This window comes from Centruroides sculpturatus, unplaced genomic scaffold, assembly GCF_000671375.1.
Source record: "Centruroides sculpturatus isolate CEXI.00-Female unplaced genomic scaffold, Cexi_2.0 scaffold612, whole genome shotgun sequence".
NCBI classification, from domain to species: Eukaryota; Metazoa; Arthropoda; class Arachnida; order Scorpiones; family Buthidae; genus Centruroides; species Centruroides sculpturatus.
This window is the reverse complement of record NW_019384966.1, coordinates 97,071-118,173: the sequence shown is the minus strand read 5'-3', so window position 1 is coordinate 118,173 and position 21,103 is coordinate 97,071. Positions and strand designations below refer to the sequence as shown.

Here is a 21,103-nt window from a genome sequence, read left to right as displayed (position 1 = left end):
GTACATATAATTATATATTAATTATATATAAATTAGGTATTATATATATAATTATATATTAACTTAATTTATTGTAACTTTATTATAATTATATATATACTTTCCGCCGTCCAGCGCCACGCTACATCTTGTTTACAAGGGTTTGTATGATCTGTTTGACTATTGACTGTTGAGAATAGTTCAGTCGCATATTCCTACCATCTTTCTTTTATATCCTGTTGATCGTGTAGTACAATACCATTTTTGTTTTTGATCATTCCTTTTTTGGCTTTAAAATTTGATCTTAACTCTTTAACCTCCTTGAACATTGGCCTGGTCTGGCCTTTCTTGCTGTCTTCTTCACTGAATTGACATTTCCTGACAAGGAAATCCTCCTTGTCCTTGCGTGCTGCCTTTTAGAAGTCATTGTTCAACTTCTTGAACTCATCAATCATGGCATTAGCTTTTGCTTGCCATCTTTTTTCTCCAATTTTCAGTCTTCTTCGTTAACCATTTTTTTGTTTTTCTTCTTTAATTTTGTACGGAACTGTGATCTCAGCAGCGATTAACACATTTTGTTTTATTTCCCCGGGTTATTGTCATCACAGCAAAGTGCTTCAAATCTGTTCTTGACTTCTACTACATATGCTGTAGTTACTTTCACCACATCAAACCTTATTGTTGGATTAGTAGGTTTGAANAAATGATGTAATTTGAATATAAATTATTTATAAATACGTATGTCAAGTTATATTTTTATTACGACGTAAAATATATTTAAGAGTTTACGACCACTGTGCCGGGTGAGACGTTGTTGAAACAAAAAAAGTTATGCATTCCATCATGTACATAAACAGTGTCGTAATTCGCTAAGTGAAAATCAGCAAATTCGTAAAATTTTTGTTTATTTTGGACAATCTGGATAATCGAAAATCCGGATAATGGAGGTCCGGATAATGGAGGTTCTACTGTATTTATATTAATGATGTCTCCAAAGTTCAACGAAGTTTTCGCAGAAAAATAACATCAGAAATCGCGGCCGCCGTTTGGTGCGCTGCTCCGCGACGAAAACAAGCAATGGCGACGTCGAACGGTGCACACTCGGTAAGTAATCCTACAATTTTTTATTTATAGCGTAGTTTATATGGATTATTTCCAAAAAAATATACGTATTTTGGAAATGTTGAGTCTGATTAGTCTAGAATCGATTAATTTTATGGTAGAAAACCTTTCAAACAGCCGTAGTCCGTAAACTTGACACGTATCGGGCTGTGATTGGAAGGACTCGTAAGAAATCGGATTCCTAAAGAATGGAACTTATCTACTGTCTTATAGGGTGGTCGACTGTAATATATGCTTTTGCTTTTTATCACGTAAACTTAGGCTACTGTTATTTTTTTACACGCGAAGCTAATAGGCTAGTACTGGCTAGAAGAAGAAAATATACTAGTCATTTATTTGCGTCGTATTTATGTCTTAATTTTCACTTTTCCCTGCTCTGTTATATATTAGAGAGGAAAAGTACGGCGATCGATCAAAAATTGAACCCCCAAAATTTAAAAATTTTGGACTTGGAGGACCTTCAAACGTCAAGAAAAGCAAAAAGTCGGGTTTTTCCCACGTATGTATGGATGTTAGCGTGAATGTGTGTGTGTGTGTGTGTCAAGATTTTGTTCACTTTCTTTGAAGCGTAATAATAGCGAGGTTGAAGCCAAAGTTTTAAAAGCGAAAACGTGTACGTCGGACGTTCGGCGCCACTTTCCCGTAAGCCTAGAAGTTTGGCAATGATGTTTGGGACGTCGAGCGTGATTCCACTGACTATCCAAACGGCATTGTCAAACTTCTAGGCTTACAGGAATGCGGCGTACACGTTTTCACGTTTTAAACATCGGCCTCGACCTCGCTAATAACTCGTGCTTTTCGTCGAAAATTTATGAAATTTTGCAGGGAAATTAATTAATTAAGGGAATTGATGCTATTAAAGTTCGGTGGTTAAAAGTCGAGGAGGTTGGGTAGATAAACAGAGTCAGTTGCTCGTCATATATCCAGTAGGGTGGGACTTAACGACGAATTTACTGGTTATTAGCATTTACAATTTGTTTATAAAACCCATCCCTACCCTCAAAATTAAGCTATTTGTCATTTTATAATAATTAAAAATATACAAAGTTTTTAAATAAAATATAACAGATAGCGCCACCAAATGTTGCCGGGAAATTTAAGTGGCGCAGATTCCACGGGAGATTACGCGACGAACAAAGTCTTCCGAAAACCAGAACGTACTGTACGTAAGCGAGCGGTAACGCCGACGGTCGAAAAATCTCCAGCAATTTTTCGGAGGTGATCCGTCCGGATAGGTCGAACCCGTCCCTCGCTACCCGGCCGATCCCGTAATGGGCTGACTAAAAGAAGCTCTCTTAGTGCCCACGGGGCGGAAAGTTTTCAGAAAGAGGAAACGTAAGACATCGACGCCGTGCTTATAACTTTTAATGTTATCACAAATTTCTCGCTGCAAAGTAAATTTTCGAACTTCGTCTACGTCTTTCAATCTACCTTACGGAAGACCCGATGGCCGAGCGGTCGAGGCGACGGCCTACCGCTCCGGGGGACCCGGGATCGAATCGGGACGGGTCAAGAAATCCCCAGGAATTTTTCGGGGGTTGTCCGTTCGGATACGTCGGGCCCCGTCCCTCACCACCCGGTCGCCCCATTGCCGGCCCGGCCGAACCCGTAATGGGCCCGCTATAAGAGGCCCTCTTAGTGCCCACGGGACGGAAAGAGTATTTTAAAAAATCTACCTTACGGTCGAATCCGCGGCGAGATTGAAAAAGGCTGTTTTAATACCCGTAGTGTATAAAGTTACAAAAAATACACCATATTTTTTAAATCATCGAATACGAATATTTATAAAATAATTTTAATTATATCTATTATAATTTAAAAAATAATAGGCGACGACATTGACAGATGGCAACACTTTGAGACAATTGGCTTTGTTGATATTGGAGAGCTGGATTCCGACCATGATCGGCGAAGCGTTGCAAATAATTATCGGATGTTTGGAAGAAGTAAGTTTACGTTTATGTCATTTCGTACAAAGTTTGGTAAAAGTGCCTCTTCCATAAGAAATTTAAACTCCTTTGCCAAATATGCTCTATAAATGCTCAAACTCGCGCTTAATGCAAATATTCGTCTTGCCTATTGTTCTAGGGATATTGCCAGATTTTAACTTATAAATATTAAAACTGTTCTTCGATGATAAACCCCGCCGAATAATAATGTCGACTGTATGGAAAAATGACCGAAAACAAAAGTTTAATACTGGCCACGTGCGCGGACCCGGTTCGCCCGGCCTGCCGCCGCACTGTGCCACGGCTCGGCTAAAATATAATTATTTATGTGGAAATATCGTAGATTGTACGTAAACTTACTATGTCTATTACTACTATTTCAATAAATGTAAGTAAAAATTCTAAAATTGGTCCGATCTGATGTTTGCATCTGTGAGGGTCGTAAAAGCGCGTAGAAATTTCGACTAATTACAAACTTTAACGGCAGAAAGTTTCGAGGATAGAATCAGGTCAAGGGGATGTGTTAGTGACAAAGCCCAGATGAGACGAAAACTTTCTCGAATTGTAAAACAAACGCGACGCGACGATAAATAACGGGGGAATGTCGACAGAGAGAGAGGGAGAGCTTTGTCGGGATGCGCGCGAACAAATATCGGGTCGAAGCAAGCGGGAGAAAGGGGGGTCTAAGAACAAAAGGGATATCTGTTAAGTAAGAACGCGGTAGGGGATAGATGGCCACAAGAACATCTGGTGAACCGTTTGGGTTCAAAGATGACAGAGAAAAGGGACATAACGGAGTAAAATACGAGCGCGAACGTTAAAGGACCGTCATCACCTCTCCGACCTTTTCCCGACCCGAATCGGTCTCGGGTTTCGCCTAGAAACAAAGGAATGACCAATCGGAGTAAGGGAGAGGGTGAAAGGGACCAATCAAAAGGGTGAGATTCGGGGAAAATCTTATAAAACCCCCGAATCTCAAGGACACGAGGCAGATTCTCTCCAAGACGCCAGGCCCGCAGCACACGGACACATACTCAAGAGGTCAGGATAGCCGAGTCTCAGCCGTGCACTGGACCCCCAGCATCCAGAACGCCATAACCGCCGAGCACCGCCGCATCATCGGACACCTGAACTCGCATCAAGGACGCAAGATCGTCAGTAGCTACCTCATTGAGCCCCGGGGCACAGAAGAAGCGAAACCTCAGCCGGCCAACGAACTTATTTTGTTATTCCTGTTGTGTAAGTTAACTTCATGTCAAAATAAACGGTTTTCGTGTAAGACACTTGTCATCTTTGTCTCCTACCGCCACCACCCACATACGGTTTGACCCTAGGTTTTCCTGACGCGCAATTAACGTATTGCCCCCAAAATCGGCGAACTTACAGTAGTGTCAGAAGTGGGATTTTAAGCCCAATTTATACCAGTTCTGACCTTACAGTTGTGTCAGAAGCTCGGGATTTAATAGTCCCACACAAAAATTTTTGTAAGTTACGCCGACAAAGAGTTTTTCTAAAAAGTGGGTCGAGCGATGGAGGCAGATGCAAGTGTCCCGACGCGACCTCGTGACGGTGGCAGTAGCGGCTCTCTTCCCTCCTTTTCCGCGTTTGGAGGATTGATCCCAACGTTTTCGGGTGAAACAGGGCGTGTCACCGATTTCTTTGACACGTTGGGAGAGATCGCTAGTCTGGCGGGATGGACCCCTCGGCAGTGCCTGAGCATAGCCAAGTGCAAGCTCACAGGTGTAGCCCGAGATTTTGCATGGCGCGACCTCAGCATGAAGAGTGTAACGGAGTTCGAAACTTTTCGGAAGCTGATGATTCAGCGTTTCGACCAAGAACCATACTCCTTACGTGTCCAGAAGTTCCATACATGTACTCAAAAACGAGATGAGATGGTTCAGGAATTCGCGGTCCGCTTGCAATCCCTCGCTAGCGCGACAAGCATAGAACAGACAGGCGCGAACGAAGAGGAGAACGCAATTATCAAACGCTGTCAACAGCGAGAACTAGACGAAAAATTACGCGTCCAATTTCTGCATGGTCTAACGGACAGGCTAAAAAGACGGGTTATGACGCATGACCCCGCGACTTTTGCCGAAGCACTTAAGATAGCTATCCGTGAAGAAACGATAGATCAATTGGCGGGAAAAACGCGAAATTTAGTTGCCGGCATCAATGATGCAGTAGAGGATCGCGGCACACTGGCGGAAGAATCCAATTCGCGGAGAGAGTCGGCCCTCAACGCAAAAATCGCTCAAACTTCGAAACAATTAGCGACATTAGGAAAAAGACTCGATCAACCGCCCGCGCCTAAACCAATAAACAATTTCCAAAGGGGAGAACCCTCGCGAACAAATCGGATACAGGATACTGATAGAGCAAATGACGGAATGCGAAGTTCGCGGCATCCCCCGAGCCCACAGCGACGCCCACCGCAACAATTTTCCCCGCGATCTCAGCCCGCTAATCCGCAAGGACAACCCCGCGCGCGATATCCTTATTACGGTCCCTTTTCGAAACAAAGTCCGATACCCCCTTGGAGAAAGAATGGAGATAGATCACCTAGATTTCACGCTACGAATCCTAATTATTCAGAATGCGGAGATTATATGCCGACGCCTCTCGATTGGTACGGAGGAAACGCTTTTTCTCAGTATCCCGGAAGGTGGGGAGTGAATCAAGAAGCTCCCGAATGGCAGATCTCCGTTAGAAACTTGCCGAACCCCTTTAGAGTTAGTCAGTCAGAACAGATACCCTTTTTCCCTGCGCGATTTAGACAATTTGACAATGGACAAGGTATTCCATTGCCCTTTTATCCCCTGTGTTACGGTCTGGGTTGGCCCAGAAGCAGCTTCGATACGGAGCGCGCACCGAACAACGTAGCCGCCCCTCGATTTTTAGCGTTACCCGCACCGGAATGGAAAATAGACCGCACCGCACCGGAAAATAGACCCGAGGACAATAAGCAAACGCGAGACTCAGACAGAGTCACATCGGTCACGTTTAGAGAACCAAATGGGGAATTAAATCGACCATCGATAGGTCCAGAGACACCCCAATTGGCAGGAATCAGTAGATCGAAAAGTAGAGAATTACCTCCTTGTACAATGGTTTGCGAGATAGAAAATAGGAAGGTTCAGCTGACGATAGACACAGGCGCAGCTGTTACTTTAATTTCTAGAGAGTTATTTCCCGATACAGCGCGATTGCCGCGAGCTGAAACTAGAATAGTAGAATTAATAAGTGTTACCGGACACGTTATCAAGACATTCGGAAAGTTTAAATTAAAATTCCAAATCGGACGTTTGACCTTTTTCCATGATTGTTATTTAGTGCACCCTGAGATCACTACGCCTAACGATGGAATCTTAGGTAGGGATATTATTCAAAAATATGATGTTACAATCTCGGTTAAGAACGCGACCCTTAGTTTCCCCTCAGGAGACACAGTGACCTTTTGGGGACTAGCCAAAATAAAAGAAAACGAAGATAGTTCAGAATTAAATGAAGATGTCGAGAATAATCGCGAGAAAACTAGCGAAAAGAAACGCGTACCGTCGAAAGATAATTTGAATTTAACCTTAATCAGCGATAACGAAAACAAAAATATAGAAAACGCGGAGATGAAAAAGAAAAATAAACGCGCGCGAAATAAAAAGTGAAAAACGAAACGAGATAAGTCAAAACAAACAACTATTAATAGCCTAGAGCAGGGAGGGAACGACTTTCCTAAGGAGGTGACGTTAGCCAATGATTACGTCATCCCTCTGCGGTCAGAGGTCATTGTAGAAGGGAAAGTTTATTCCCCGTTAACAGGTCAATTAGGAGTTGTTGAACCGACACCTCCCAAGCGAGAGGGAGTGTTTATTGCCTGTACATTAGTCAAAACACAAAGGCATGGTCGAGTACCTATTAGAATAATGAATGTAAAAACACAACCAGTTAAATTGGTCAGAGGAAGTAAGTTAGGAACTTTTCTCTTAGCAGAAGAAGAAACAAAAGAAAGCGCGAAACAAAATAAAATGACGCGATCGAACGAAAACGATTTAACTAGAGAGCAATTTGCAAATTTATTTAATTTTAGCGAGGTAGGAAAGGATAAGCTGACCCCTTTATTAGATTTATTATATAAATATAAGCATGTATTCGCGAAAGACGATTTTGATTTGGGTTATTGTGACTTAGTAGAGCATAAGATAGATACCGGGAATAATCCCCTGATATGCCGTGCCCCATATCGAATTCCATATGCCCAGAGAGAGATAATGGATGAGTTAGTGGATAAAATGATTAAAAGTGGGGTAGTAGAACCTTCTAGCTCCCCATGGGCATTTCCAGCATTGATGGTTCGTAAATCTGATTCGTCGTATAGAATGGTGGTGGATTATCGTCAATTAAATAAAATTACCTAATTAGACCCTTATCCATTGCCCCATATCCAAGAATCACTGAGTTTGTTGGGAAGAGCGCGATATTTTTCTTCCATGGACACCCTAAGTGGATTTTGGCAGATACCCTTGAGCCCAGAATCCAAGGAGAAGACGGGGTTCAGTACTTCGTCGGGGCATTATCAATACAATCGTCTCCCAATGGGGATCGCTTCCGCTCCAGCAACTTTTCAAAAAATGGCGGATTTGGTATTAAGCGGCCTGAAAAATAAGATTTGCCTCGTCTACATGGACGACATATTGGTATTTAGCCCAGATTTCGAATCACACTTGGAGAGATTGGAGTTGGTGCTCCAGCGCTTGGCTGCAGCTGGATTGAAGCTAAAGCCCCGAAAGTGTCAGATGCTAAGGCGACAAATAAAGTTTTTAGGGCATGAAGTGTCGGAGGATGGTATCCGACCCGTCTAAGATAGAGTGTGTTAGGAATTTTCCTCAACCCCAGAATGAGCGAGATGTTAGGGCATTCTTGGGATTGACAGGATATTATAGACGGCACATTTTCCAATATGCAAAAATTTCGAAACCCCTTTCGGATTTGTTAAAGAACGATGTAAAGTTCCATTGGAACCAGGAACATGAAACCGCGTTCGAGAAATTAAAGGGAATATTGACTACAGCACCCTTGCTTAGATCCCCAGATTTTAACAGTCCCTTTATATTAGCAACAGATGCTTCCAACACAGCGATAGGTGCAGTGTTGTCACAAAAGGGTGAGAGAGGAGAACTTCCCGTAGCATATGCGAGTAGATTGTTAAAACAAGCTGAGAAAAATTACAGTACCACAGAAAAGGAATGTTTAGCCGTGATTTGGTCAATCAAACACTTTAGACCCTATCTTTACGGGAGAAAATTCACCATTATCACAGATCATAGACTTCTTAGATGGCTTATTAATGTTAAAGATGAAAGTTCGAGACTTAGTCGATGGAATTTGGCGTTACAAGAGTATCAATTCGAGATAATCCACAAACCGGGTAAAGTTCACACAAATGCAGACGCGTTAAGCAGAATACCAATAGCGACGATCTGCAAGATGCAACCCATATACAGCAAGACACAGATAAAAGAACAACAGTTAAAGGATCCTTTTTGTAGGCGAATTAGACAACAATTAATGGGAGATTCTTCCTCCCAGGAAACAAACCTAGATACAGATTATTATTTAGATGCAGACGAAATACTCTATAATAGAAAAGAAAATCCCGAGAGAAAGGAAAAATGGGATAGAATAGTCGTACCTAAGGTTATGATAGATTATGTTCTAAAAATGTTCCATGATATCCCCAGTTCAGGACATGTAGGCAAGAAAAAGATGCGAAAGAAACTACAGACACAGTTCTTTTGGCCAGAAATGAATAAAAACATAGCCCATTATTGCGATAGTTGTCAAGAGTGTGCGATGAGGAAAAGGCCCCAACACGGACATCAAGCTCCACTGCAGACGTTCCCACGAGTGTCAAGACTCTTCGAGCGCACTGCACTGGATATCCAGGGTCCCCTTCCTATCACTAGTAACGGCAACAAATATCTATTAGTCTTTATCGATCATTTTTCTAGATGGGCCGAGGCAATCCCGTTACCCGACATTACGGCAAAAACGGTGGCAAAAGCATTTGTCACGCAAATTATTCTCAGACATTCGGTCCCGAAGCAGTTATTAACAGATAGAGGATCCAATTTTGTTTCCAAAGTCATGAAGGAGGTATGCGAGTTATTAAAAGTAGAAAGACTTCTTACTACAGCATATCACCCCCAGTGTAACGGAATGGTAGAATGCCTTAATAAGACCTTGATAGATATTTTAACTCATTATGTTGACGCGGATCAGCGCAATTGGGATGAAATGATCCCTTATGCTCTTTTCGCGTACAATACTACTGTGCATTCGAGCACGAATGAAACGCCCTTTTTCCTTTTGTATGGACGCGATCCGACTTACCCCTTTGACATCGTTATTGAACCTAATCGACCTCGATATGATCTAAGTGAAAATTACGCGAGCGAATTGAGAGCGAGGATGGCCTCAGCTCACAAATTAGCCCAGAAACACGCAGAAAAGGCTGCGTACGATAGGAATACCTATCATCAACGTAAGCATAAGCCATATAAATTCTCAATTGGAGACAGAGTTTTCGTTAATGAGGTAGCTATACCCGCGGGAGTGAAGCGAAAATTAGCCCCGCGATGGCACGGTCCCTATAGAATAATCGCGGAAACGAGTCCTGTAGATTTTATAGTCCAACACATCCAATCCGGAAAGAAATTGCATACGCATGCTAATAGGTTAAAACCTGCAATCGCTAGGTTGGAATTCGTACCACCGATGCAGGAGAAGGAAACCCAGATGTGAGAGACACCGATCCATCACCCCTAACAGAGGAACAACCTCAGAAAGAACAAGTTGACCCCTGGGATGAAATTATTTTAGAGTCACTGCAACAAGGTCAGTTAGATACTACAAACACTGCCGGAGACACAGAAGTTGAACAACCCGTGACTTCGTCGCAACCTACACACAACTATGCTCTCCGAAGTCAAGGACCGATAAGAGAGTATCCCTGGGTCCTTCCTAAATCTTCGGGAATTGTACAACCAAAGGTGGGAGTGTTAAGGGACGCGGAGGTCAGCGAGATCACTCAGCGGAGTGAAGGCCTCCCGCGGCTGCCACACCCTACTCCAACTGGATTGTTCGCTGATTGTAAATGGTAGCTTCTCTTTCTTATGAAAGGGAGGGTATCATCTTCCAAATGGAGCGAGGTCTATTGTAAATACGTGTGTGCATCTAAATCAATTGTCGCGAAATCAAACTAATAATAATGTAAACTCCCTTTTTGGTAGATAACGATGGGAAAATTTATAATAATCTATTTGTTCATATTGCTGAGTCGCACTGTAAGCGACGTATCGACGATTGTACCTGCCTTAACCAAAGGTATCATATTCCTGCATCAAGGAAATTTCCTTATGACCACAAGCCAATGGACTATGGTTATAGAAATATCATTCGAAGAATACGACAAATACCTCTGTGGTGTGCATCGTCACCTGGCCGCCCTAACTCCTGTTGTTAAGAAAGGAAAACAGAGAGAAGATGACCCCATGCAACCTTTATGGACTTTGGCTGACGCAGAACTGACAAACCTACAACGATCCCTCGCCGATTTGGAGGCAGAATATAAAGAATTAAAATCTACCGTAACTATAGGAAATCCCTCTCGAACGAAACGAGGATTAATCGACGTTGGAGGGAAAATCTTAAAATTTCTCTTTGGAACGGCTACATCAGAGGAAGTCGAAGAGGAAATCAACAAAAATTCGTGCACATTTTAGAAGCCCAAACAACCGTCATGAACCAAACCCTACAAGCGGTCAAGGACAACCGGAAGTATATCGAAACCGGAAGTATATCGACATGATGATCTGACGACAGAACTATTTAGAGGAACAACTCCAGGTGTTCAGTTATTCATTCGTCGTTTATACGTTCGTCGTAAGTACAGCACTTAGATATGTGGAAAACGCCGTTACAGAATTAAGAATCAGCGTCACGAATTTAAGACAGGCAGTGGAGATGTTAGAAAACGACAGACTTAGCTCATACTTCCTGCCAAGGTCACAGCTGTTAGAAGCGCTAACGGAAGTAAACAAACATTTACCCAGCGGAATTTCGCTGATCGAGACTCTAAACGAAGACAACGTCTTTAAATACTATCAGTGGATAACTACCACAGCAGTAGCACTTCCGTCAACACTGAGAATTTTCGCAAAGTTTCCATTAATCACTCCGGAAGGATATTTCGACTTATATGAAGTAGTGGAGTTCCCCGCATATTTCCCCATTTCGAACACATTTGCTCATTACCAGACTGAATATCCGTACATCGCCTTGTCAAGGAATCGACAACTTTACATGTTACTAGAAGCCCATGACTTACAAAAATGTAGGTCTGGACTGACCACGATCTGTGCACCGGAAGTCGCCGTCTGGAGACTTCTGTATCAATCATGTGAATACGCTTTATTCATAGCGGACGAACCAACGGTAAACAAACTATGTAAAAGAAAAGTGTCAATCAATCCAAAACCAATGTTCCGTCGCATCGACGAGGAAGGAACTTGGATATATTCCACTCCATCACCTTTAAATTTGGTTATCGAATGCAATCTAGAAAGAGACCTACAACGTTCACCAGTCAAGATGATTAAGTTGAACAACACCGGAATCTTTAAATTGCCAATGACTTGCACCGACCATGTGCCCGGCGTGCGACTCACAGCACATTTCCAGTCACGAACTTCCTTTAAAGTTGTGCTTCGAAACCATTACGTGATACCCGCGATACCGGACATTCTCAATTTTACAGAAGTGAAAATTCTGCGGGAATACATCCAAGGAAATATCACTCCAGACGTCCTCCAGCCCAGAGAAAATGACTGGTCAATAGAATTTTCGAAGCGAATGTTACAAGAAATAGATCAAGAGATCAAATCTGTAAAAACAGATATTTCCTCGTCGACACCAGACGTGTTAAATCATACATTTTCTATGTGGAATTTATGACTACATGACACCCCCTACTTTCCAATGTCCAGAGGGACATACAATCTGTTCTCGTTGTAAAACCCAAGTCAGACAATGCCCAGTCTGCCGGGGAGAATTAAGAAATTTTCGAAATTTAACCTTAGAGAAATTAGCCGAAATTATCGCTTTGCCATGTATCTATAAAGAAAACGGATGCCCAGAAAAGAGACTTCTTAAAGACCGAAAGGTTCACGAATTGCATTGCTCTTTTCGAACATGCTCTTGCCCTTCCTTGGACGAGGCCTGTGACTGGGAAGGAGTATATCAACAAATAATTCCGCATCTGACCGAGAACCATTCTTACATCCATTGTTTGAATCATGACTCAGTTCGGATGTCTATCATAGGGATAGACGTGGCCCTACCTCTCACGTGGATAACGTGTCTCCACTGCTACCGGCGAGACTTTATCATCCAAATCATTAAAACGGAAACCATCGATGAAAACTCTCCCCTCTATATCGTTGTGCAAAACGTAGGAAACCGAAAGGATTCGGGACGCTTCCGCGGGAGAATCGAAGTTCGCGGAAGAGGAAAAGTAATACAATGGGAATCTGTTCCCCGAAGCGTAACCGGCAATTTAAAATTTATTATACGAATGAGAGATTGCATGACTTTAAATATAAAAATGTTAGAGCGGATGCTCGAAAACCACGTTTTAACCGTGGTAGTGACCGTTTTTCCCGTAAGAAACCGAGGGGCTACAGACGAGCCCGATCTAGACACGGAAGTCTAAAGCATCTATTCGGAAATGAACGAGGTTCCCCTCCTCAAGAACAGAACTCCACTTGTATATTCGGGAAATGTCGCGAATGAAACTTGTTTTCCAAAGTGGGAGGAGGAGGAGGAAACCCGACATTTAAGTGTTCTAATCATTTAACCTTTTCTTTCTCTTATATTTGACAGACAATACGATGGCCAACGGACTCTGGCAACTAGAGGAAGTTAAGATGAAAGCCCTCGACCTTTCCCAAAGGGGGGAAGAAGTACAGCTGGTAATAGAGCCCGCCGCTGTGCGGCACATCCTAAGAAAACGCAAAGACGTCCCGGGGACATCGTCTCCTGACGTGCTCATCTTGCCCCTGCCGGGGGGGTTGGACCCCGACCTGAGAGGGGAAATAGAAGAGTCGATGGCTCTGGCTACCAACAGAGTGTTGCAGATCCAAGCAGAGAGGAACAGACAGCGACAACGAGGAGGGGGGGGAGACCAGGAGATGGCAAACACCACCTTAAAGAGAAGTAGACAAGACCAAGAAATATTAAACAAAATTAGAGAAATAAGGCGGGAGCAGGAGCAAGAGGCAATGTTCTCGGCGGCGGGGCGAACAGGAGGTTGGTATTGTCGCTAGAAAGAAAAAAAAAAAAAAAGAGAGAGAGAATTTTTTGTCTTACAAAACATTGTAACCGATCTTTGATATTTTGATTTTATATATGCTATTATTATTGTCTGTGTTTTTTATTATTGTCATTACTTTTATTATATTTTTATTTTTTTGTATTGTATTTTATTAAATCTTTGTAATCATGCTGTATGACTAGTTGGACAATGTATTTGGAAGCTGATCCGTCGCGATCGGAAATAAAACCGCTAGTCAGGCAACGAGTTGGTCCCCACGAGGAGAGGGAAAACGAGACTCCTGATAGCGCGATACCGCGGTCGGACTGGCAACCCGAGTCGCCAGGTAAAATGTCGCTAACCTCAGAACGACATTTTTAAATGGCCGGGAGCCCTGTGAGGGTCGTAAAAGCGCGTAGAAATTTCGACTAATTACAAACTTTAACGTCAGAAAGTTTCTAAGACAGAATCGGGTCAAGGGGATGTGTTAGTGACAAAGCCCAGATGAGACGAAATTTTCTCGAAGTGTAAAACAAACGGGACGCGACGATAAATAACAGGGGGGAATGTCGACAGAGAGTGAGGGAGAGCTTTGTCGGGATGCGCGCGAACAAATATCGGGTCGAAGCAAGCGGGAGAAAGGGGGGTCTAAGAACAAAAGGGATATCTGTGAAGTAAGAACGCGGTAGGGGATAAATGGCCACAAGAACATCTGGTGAACCGTTTGGGTTCCAAGATGACAGAGAAAAGGGACATAACGGAGTAAAATACGAGCGCGAACGTTAAAGGACCGTCATCACCTCTCCGACCTTTTCCCGACCCGAATCGGTCTCGGGTTTCGCCTAGAAACAAAGGAATGACCAATCGGAGTAAGGGAGAGGGTGAAAGGGACCAATCAAAAGGGTGAGATTCGGGGAAAATCTTATAAAACCCCCGAGTCTCAAGGACACGACGGCGATTCTCCCCAAAGACGAGTGCCAAGAAGACGCCAGGTCATCCGTACACGACCGTCCAAGCTTCTCCGCATACTCAGAGGAAGGAAGAGTGTATTCGAACACCGGACATCGCCCGTTCTCCGTCGGACTCTTCTTCAAGGAAGCCCCGGGGCACTCAACAGCACCTGCCGGCCAACATTCCCAATTTTTGTTATTCATAATATGTAAGTTAACTTCATGTCAAAATAAACGGTTTTCGTGTAAGACACTTGTCATCTCTGTCTCCTACCGCCACCACCCACATACGGTTTGACCCTAGGTTTTCCTGACGAGCAATTAACATATTGCCCCCAAAATCGGCGAACTTACACATCCGACGGTAATGTAATTTTTAGATAAATCGGCCAAATAAGAAATTCGGCCACTTTTTGCCACTTTGGATGTCGGGGGCGCATTTTGTATAAGTACCTGCAGGGAAGTTTCTAAGAAAAGCCGTTACTGGCTTGCCGCGGCTGTCGCGTTTGCGTGTCGGTCGTTCCCAACAATGCCGCTTAGATAATTAGAGATCGGGCGTTCGCAAATTAAATTCGGGTGAGCGACTCCCCGGGAATTTTTTATGGGTGGTCGACGAAGGTGGCCGGGGACCGGGTCTGGATGTTCCGGACTCGGTCCCTCTTTGTCTTTATTATGGGCTTTGCCAAATCTACGATGGGTGTGGAAAAAATGTCCTTACTGCGACGGTGCAAAGAGTTAAAAAGAAATATAGTTAATTTGTTGATGTAAGCGATGTACTGTACCTTAATAGTGGGTGATTGTACCCGTTGTTATAAAAGATGAATTGCTTACTTAGGAATAATAGAAAATATTTCGTATACGCGCTATAAATAGATGAAACTGGAAACGAAATTAATACAAATGCCATGAATTTTGGAAATGTTCGACTCAAATTCATTCGTAAATCGATGCGACTGTCACCGTGAAATTCCGACAAAATTAAATTTAATGGAACTGACGTTTTCAACTGTACTTTAATAGTCGTCGTTAGGTGATGCTTTAGAACGGTGATTCCCAAATTTTTTTGATCCGCTTCCCCCTTTGTTCCGTAAAGTTATACCCGACTCCCCCAAATTGTACCCTAACGCTGCCTAACCCATTTTCTCTTGTGTGAGAAACGCTTTGAAATATTCTTAGTAAAACTTTTCTGTGAGCCTTATACTGTGTCTGTACCGTATGTTGTTTTCGACGTCTGGAAACTGTTAAATGCAATGTTTCTTATCCATTTAACGGAGGAAAGGGAAAGACTGTCGCCGATCCCGATCTTTACCTGTGGTCGGCGTTCGGTACCCTGCCTCTGGCATCCCTTACTGCCCGCTTGCTTCTTTTCGCTCCCTAGATATACTCGTTGCCCACAGGGGGTCGGTAGTGCTCACTTTGGGAACCACTGCGTTAGAATAAAGAAATAGAACATTTAAGAACTTAGTAAATTTGACAAATACACAAAAGTATAGGTGAAAATGCTAGTTTTATTAAATTTAATTTTGTTGGAATTTCATGGTGGTGATTGAATCAATTTATGAATGCTCTAATTACAAGTGCATAAAATTGTTTTATTCCAATTTATATTTTCAGTTTTTTTACTTTAGATGTTTTTCTAGAATTAAATAATTTTAAATCAAATTGCATTTAAGACTGTGTAATTATAATTAATATTATAAATATATTATTATTATGTTATAAATATATTATTATTATATTATAATTATATTTAATACTCTTTCACTCAAATAGACTTATTGTTTTAAATTGTGTTTTTGAGATGTGAATATTTAATCTTGATATAAAAGTTTTTAACAATTGATAGTTTAATTATAAATATTATAATTGTTAATTAGTAGATTAGTGGAGAAAAATAAAATTAATCAACTAATGTTTTATATGCGATGATAATCACAGTTTTTGAAATAAACGTGTTAAGTGAAATGTTGTAATTATAGTGTGATATGAAAATAACCTTTTTACTCGTATCTCATCACGCCCTGCCACCGCCAAGCATCCGGCCACTACGGCCACCTTAACAACGCATTTTATTTTAAAGTCTCAGATTGGTGTGTTGCGCCATCTTTCTTCCGAAGAGCCGGGCCATCCGGCTGTCTGCGAGCAAGCAACGACAGACAGTATGTTATTATTTCAAAGTCAGAAATTGGCGGGTTGTTTCCGACGTGCTATGAAAGATAAGCTGTAGACTTACAAAAAGGCTGAGAAGTAAAAAGTTATAGATGACCAAAACAGTTACTTTAAAAATATTTGTACAATGAATATTTTATTACAGATAAATAAAATAATACAAGTAATAATGATGATAAAACATTATATTAATTTTGTAACACAATAAATTTAGAACAGGCACTAAAATAATATTTTTAGAAGAGAAAGTAAAAACAATAATGCAAGTGTATATGTTACCACTAAAGCTCGAAATCCGTTAATGTGCGCATTACCTAGCTAATCTGCAGATTAACTAGGGTGATCCGTTAAAGCTGCGAAAATTGTTCAATTTCTCAAATTACCTAGGTAATGTTCAGATTATCTAGATAATCTGCAAATTACCTACTAGGCACTCGGTAAAGTGAAAATAAGATCTTTGCTGGAACAACAGCAACGTTTCTGTACGCTTAAATTAACATAATGTTATTTATTTAATTTTCAATAACTAAAGAATCAAGTTAATACAATCAAACAATCAACAAATTAGTTGATTGAATCAATCATCAATCAATTAAAAAAACTTTAATACAAAAATCAAACGGTTTAAAATATTACTACAATTAGGGAAATGAATTTGCAAAACATATGATAAAATTGTACTTATTAGTGCAATCTAAAGATTGGTGACACTTTGAATTACGTAGCATTTTTGTGACAAGCACGCCTATTTGTAATACATTTAGATTTGCAGTCACATTTTCTGAAACCCTGCCCAGTACCAAGGGATTGTTTTATTGCTGTTTGGCGTAAAGATATTTCTACAGCAGGGACATCCATCTTCTTTCGTTAAAAATCTCTCTTTGCAAACACTGAATTCAGATTTTGCATACAATTGTTTTAAAATACCTGTTTTAGTATCAAGTTTATAAAAGCCATCCTCTGTTTTACTAAGAACCACAGCTAAAATTGAACGTGCATCAGTTTTTGCTCTGTCTTCTTCGGGTACTTTAATTCTCACAGCGAAACCTTCATCGACGTTTGGGTGCTTTGCATTAGAAACTGCTAACATTTTCTTTGCTTGCTTTTCTAAACATTTCTTGGCTTCATCACGCTGTATTTTCTGATCCATATTCTTTTTACAGATGATGCACAATACATTCTTACCATACCCTTCCTCTTTAGGATCTACTTCACCACAAACTGCGTGAACAAACATATTACACGATTTACACTTGTGAGCACTTGATGCTGCTTTTGAGCAAACAATACAGACTATGTCTTGTATAGTGCTCTTTACAGGCTCCGTACGAAACTGTGATGGCGATTCTGCTGAAGTTGAGAGTAACTCAGTGATGACTTCTTCAACTTGCAGAGGCGATTCCTTGGAGGTGCAGGGTAACTGAATATTCTTCGTGACTGCATCATCAATCAACGGTATAGAAGGCAGTTTAAGATTACTATCGGTAAATTCTTGTATTTCTATAGGTGATTCTGTAGAAGCGGGGGATAACGGAATGTCCTCTTGAGTAAGATTTGACTGTGATCTCATAATCACAGTCTCTTGTGAATCTTCTAATTTTTCAAGGTCTTCTTCAGTTTTTATCGAATGTCAAACAATTCTCCGGCATGGACAAACTTTTTCAAACCTTTCTCGCGCATCTGACAACGGCTCAATGAGTTTTTCACAGCCTCGTACAGTCAACACATCACACCTTTGAATTATTTGATAATCTCGAGATGATTCTTTCTTCTTGGAAACTTTTATTTGCTTTACATCTTCAATTATGGAATCATACTTTGGTTTGTTATTAAAACACTACGTATTATATTTTAAATCTTCGCTAAAGAGGTTTGCGAAGAATCTTTTCTTGATTTTACTCACCAATTCGGTGCTTGCTTGCATTCTAGGATTTAAATTTATCTACGTAAAAAGAAGGAGTGGGGAAAGGAAGTGAAAGAAACAAACTTTTGAACTTTAACGATACGGAAGCCGTTAATGTGCAGATTACCTAGATACTCTGCAAATTACCTAGGTAATTTGAGAAATTGAACAATTTTCGCAGCTTTAACGGATCACCCTAGTTAATCTGCAGATTAGCTAGGTAATGTACACATTAACGGATTTCGAGCTTTAGCGGTAACATATACACACATTATATACAGGGTGTCTCGGTTAAACGTTTCAGAACTTCTAAGAGGGGTAGGGTGCATCTCGACAACTCAGAATCATATAGCAATGCAGGGTCGGAAATGCTTTTCCGAAGCAGTGATGTACACAGAAACATCATAAAGAAGAAGACCGTAAGTGAATATTCGTTTTAATAATAAATGTACAAAAACAAAAGGAACATGGGTCAAAGAAAGTGCTCGAAGTTTCTTCCACTGACTGCAATGCAGACCTCACATCTACGGCACATGGAATTCCGAACATTCTGGAATAATCCCGGCCCATCTCAAATTTCTCTGGCAGCTACTGTGATTCTTGCAACCGACTCCTCAGCATTGTCAACGGGGTGTCATAAACCAGTGATTTCATATGCCCCCAGAAATAAAAATCAAGCTTGACATGATAGGTCTGATAACCGAGCAGGCCAATGCACGGGATCATCACGTCCGATCCACTGTTGGCCAAATGTGACATCTACAACACCATCTACCGCGTCGGGAAAGCATTTCCGACCCCACATTGCTATATGATTTTGAGTCGTCGGGATGCACCCTACCCCTCTCAGAAGTTCTGAAACGTTTAACTGAGACACCCTGTATATATGTAAGCCTATAAACATGCAAAATTCAAAGAAATTTTAAATAGTCAGTAAATGTTTATATTTTTCAAATCTGTTATATCTCTATGTGAAAACATATTCTTTAGATAAGTATTTTTGAAGATATATATTTATCTAAACATTTCTTCTAAAGGTTTAACTACAAAATACTTTGTCTTTACAATAAAATCAGCACTTGAATTTCCCAACACAAATCTCTCCTTTTATGCTACACAATTTGTCACTAGCCATAGTTCGTTCAACGGCTACTTGGCAACGTTTAATCTGAAGAATACAGCTTTTTTATTTGATATCAACATTCTGGAAACTATTCAGCATATAATTTTTGAGTGTCCTATGTACTGCATGGCTAGACAAAATTTGTGACTAGAACTTGCTCAAAAAACAACGTACAATGAACCTGTTTCCGGTGTGCTTCTCTGTAAACGAAGTATTACTAGCGCTTTCGAACTTTAAGTTCTTCCTCAGGTAACATGTCCAAGCGAACGCCATTCAAATTTGATTGAAAAAAGAACATCATTACGAATTTTCTCGTACGTATCGCTGGCGTCATTGACGCATGCGCCCCTTCGCTGGTTCTAAATTAACGTAACTTTTTGTCTACGAGCACCTGCCATGCAGTTGACAGGATGATCTCGTCTTTGTTGTTAATGCAATTGTCGTCTTTAAGCGTAGCCATACATATGTACAGGGCCTCTAGCCATCTAAGGTGGTGTGTGTACTTTGTAGTGCGGATTACCTTGGCCTGGCTGAATAACGGTTCTATTTCCGTATCCGAGGCATAGACGGCAAGAGCGGTGTTTTGCCTTGCATGTAGAATATCCGCCATGTGTTCTTTAATTCTCACCTCTAAGGAGCGCTTAGTGGATCCTACGTATATCAGGCTTCTGTTCCATCTATGATCAATCATTGGGATGGTATATACCCCTGGGCGTCGTTCTTTGTTTGGGGTATCTTTCCCGTTCCGTAAAATGTCAAAAATTGTGGCGCATCTTCTATACGCGATGCGAATATTCTTTTTCTTCGCTATTGTGTTGTAAATTGATTTCAGGTACGGATTGTATGTAACCGGGATGATGTTAGATGGAACTTCCTTGGGTGCTTGGTTAAGGGCTACTTCTCGGCAGCGCCATTTGCGGATCAATTTACGTACGATCTTGGGATAACCATGTTCGTTGGCTATTTGTTCAATATGTCTTAGTTCGGCATGTAGGGATATCCGATCCGATGAATGCGAGTATGCTCTCCTAATTAAGGCGTTGAAGGCTGCCATTTTATAGTTCGGTGGATCGCACGATCCTATTGGAATGTATAGATGCTCAGCCCCTGGTTTCCGGTACACTTCTGTACGGGTAGTTGTTTGTTCGAACTTGATGTTGATGTCGAGAAAATGGGCTTCAGAAGCGTGAGCTTGATCGATCTCTAAGGTCAGGCCGTATGGATTATCATTGAACGAATCAACGAACCTTGAAACATCCGGCTCAATCCTCCATAAGATGAGAATATCATCCACGTATCGTTTATATAGTAAGATGTTAGGTGAGTATTGAGGGATGACTATATCTTCTAATTGTCTGACCACTATTTCGCATAGGTCCCCTGCGATGGGGCTACCCATGGGGACGCCTCTTCCTTGGCCGTACGTGATCCCGTTGAATTGGAAAAAAGAGTTATAACAGATAAGATGTGCCAATTCTAGTATCTGTTGGTGTAAGCTATTATCATTAACCATGTTAAACAGGAGGTCTCTTACGGCGCAAA

The 21,103-nt window shown here is 41.4% G+C and overlaps 1 protein-coding gene across 4 annotated transcripts in view; it reads left to right on the top strand.

Annotated features, from left to right (window-relative positions):
- The first annotated feature begins 2,959 nt into the window (after positions 1 to 2,959).
- The window catches only part of LOC111632522 (MAP3K12-binding inhibitory protein 1-like), a 60,272-nt gene continuing 42,128 nt past the window's right edge, over positions 2,960 to 21,103 (top strand). For 3 of the 4 annotated variants that reach the window (XM_023376957.1, XM_023376958.1, XM_023376956.1), the window contains exon 1: positions 2,960 to 3,047. In XM_023376957.1, coding sequence (XP_023232725.1) covers positions 3,003 to 3,047 — 45 coding nt within the window. In that variant the 5' untranslated portion in view covers positions 2,960 to 3,002. Of the gene's footprint in view, positions 3,048 to 3,068; positions 3,439 to 21,103 lie in introns of those variants that run through there. The other variant, XM_023376959.1, reaches the window with a different exon arrangement.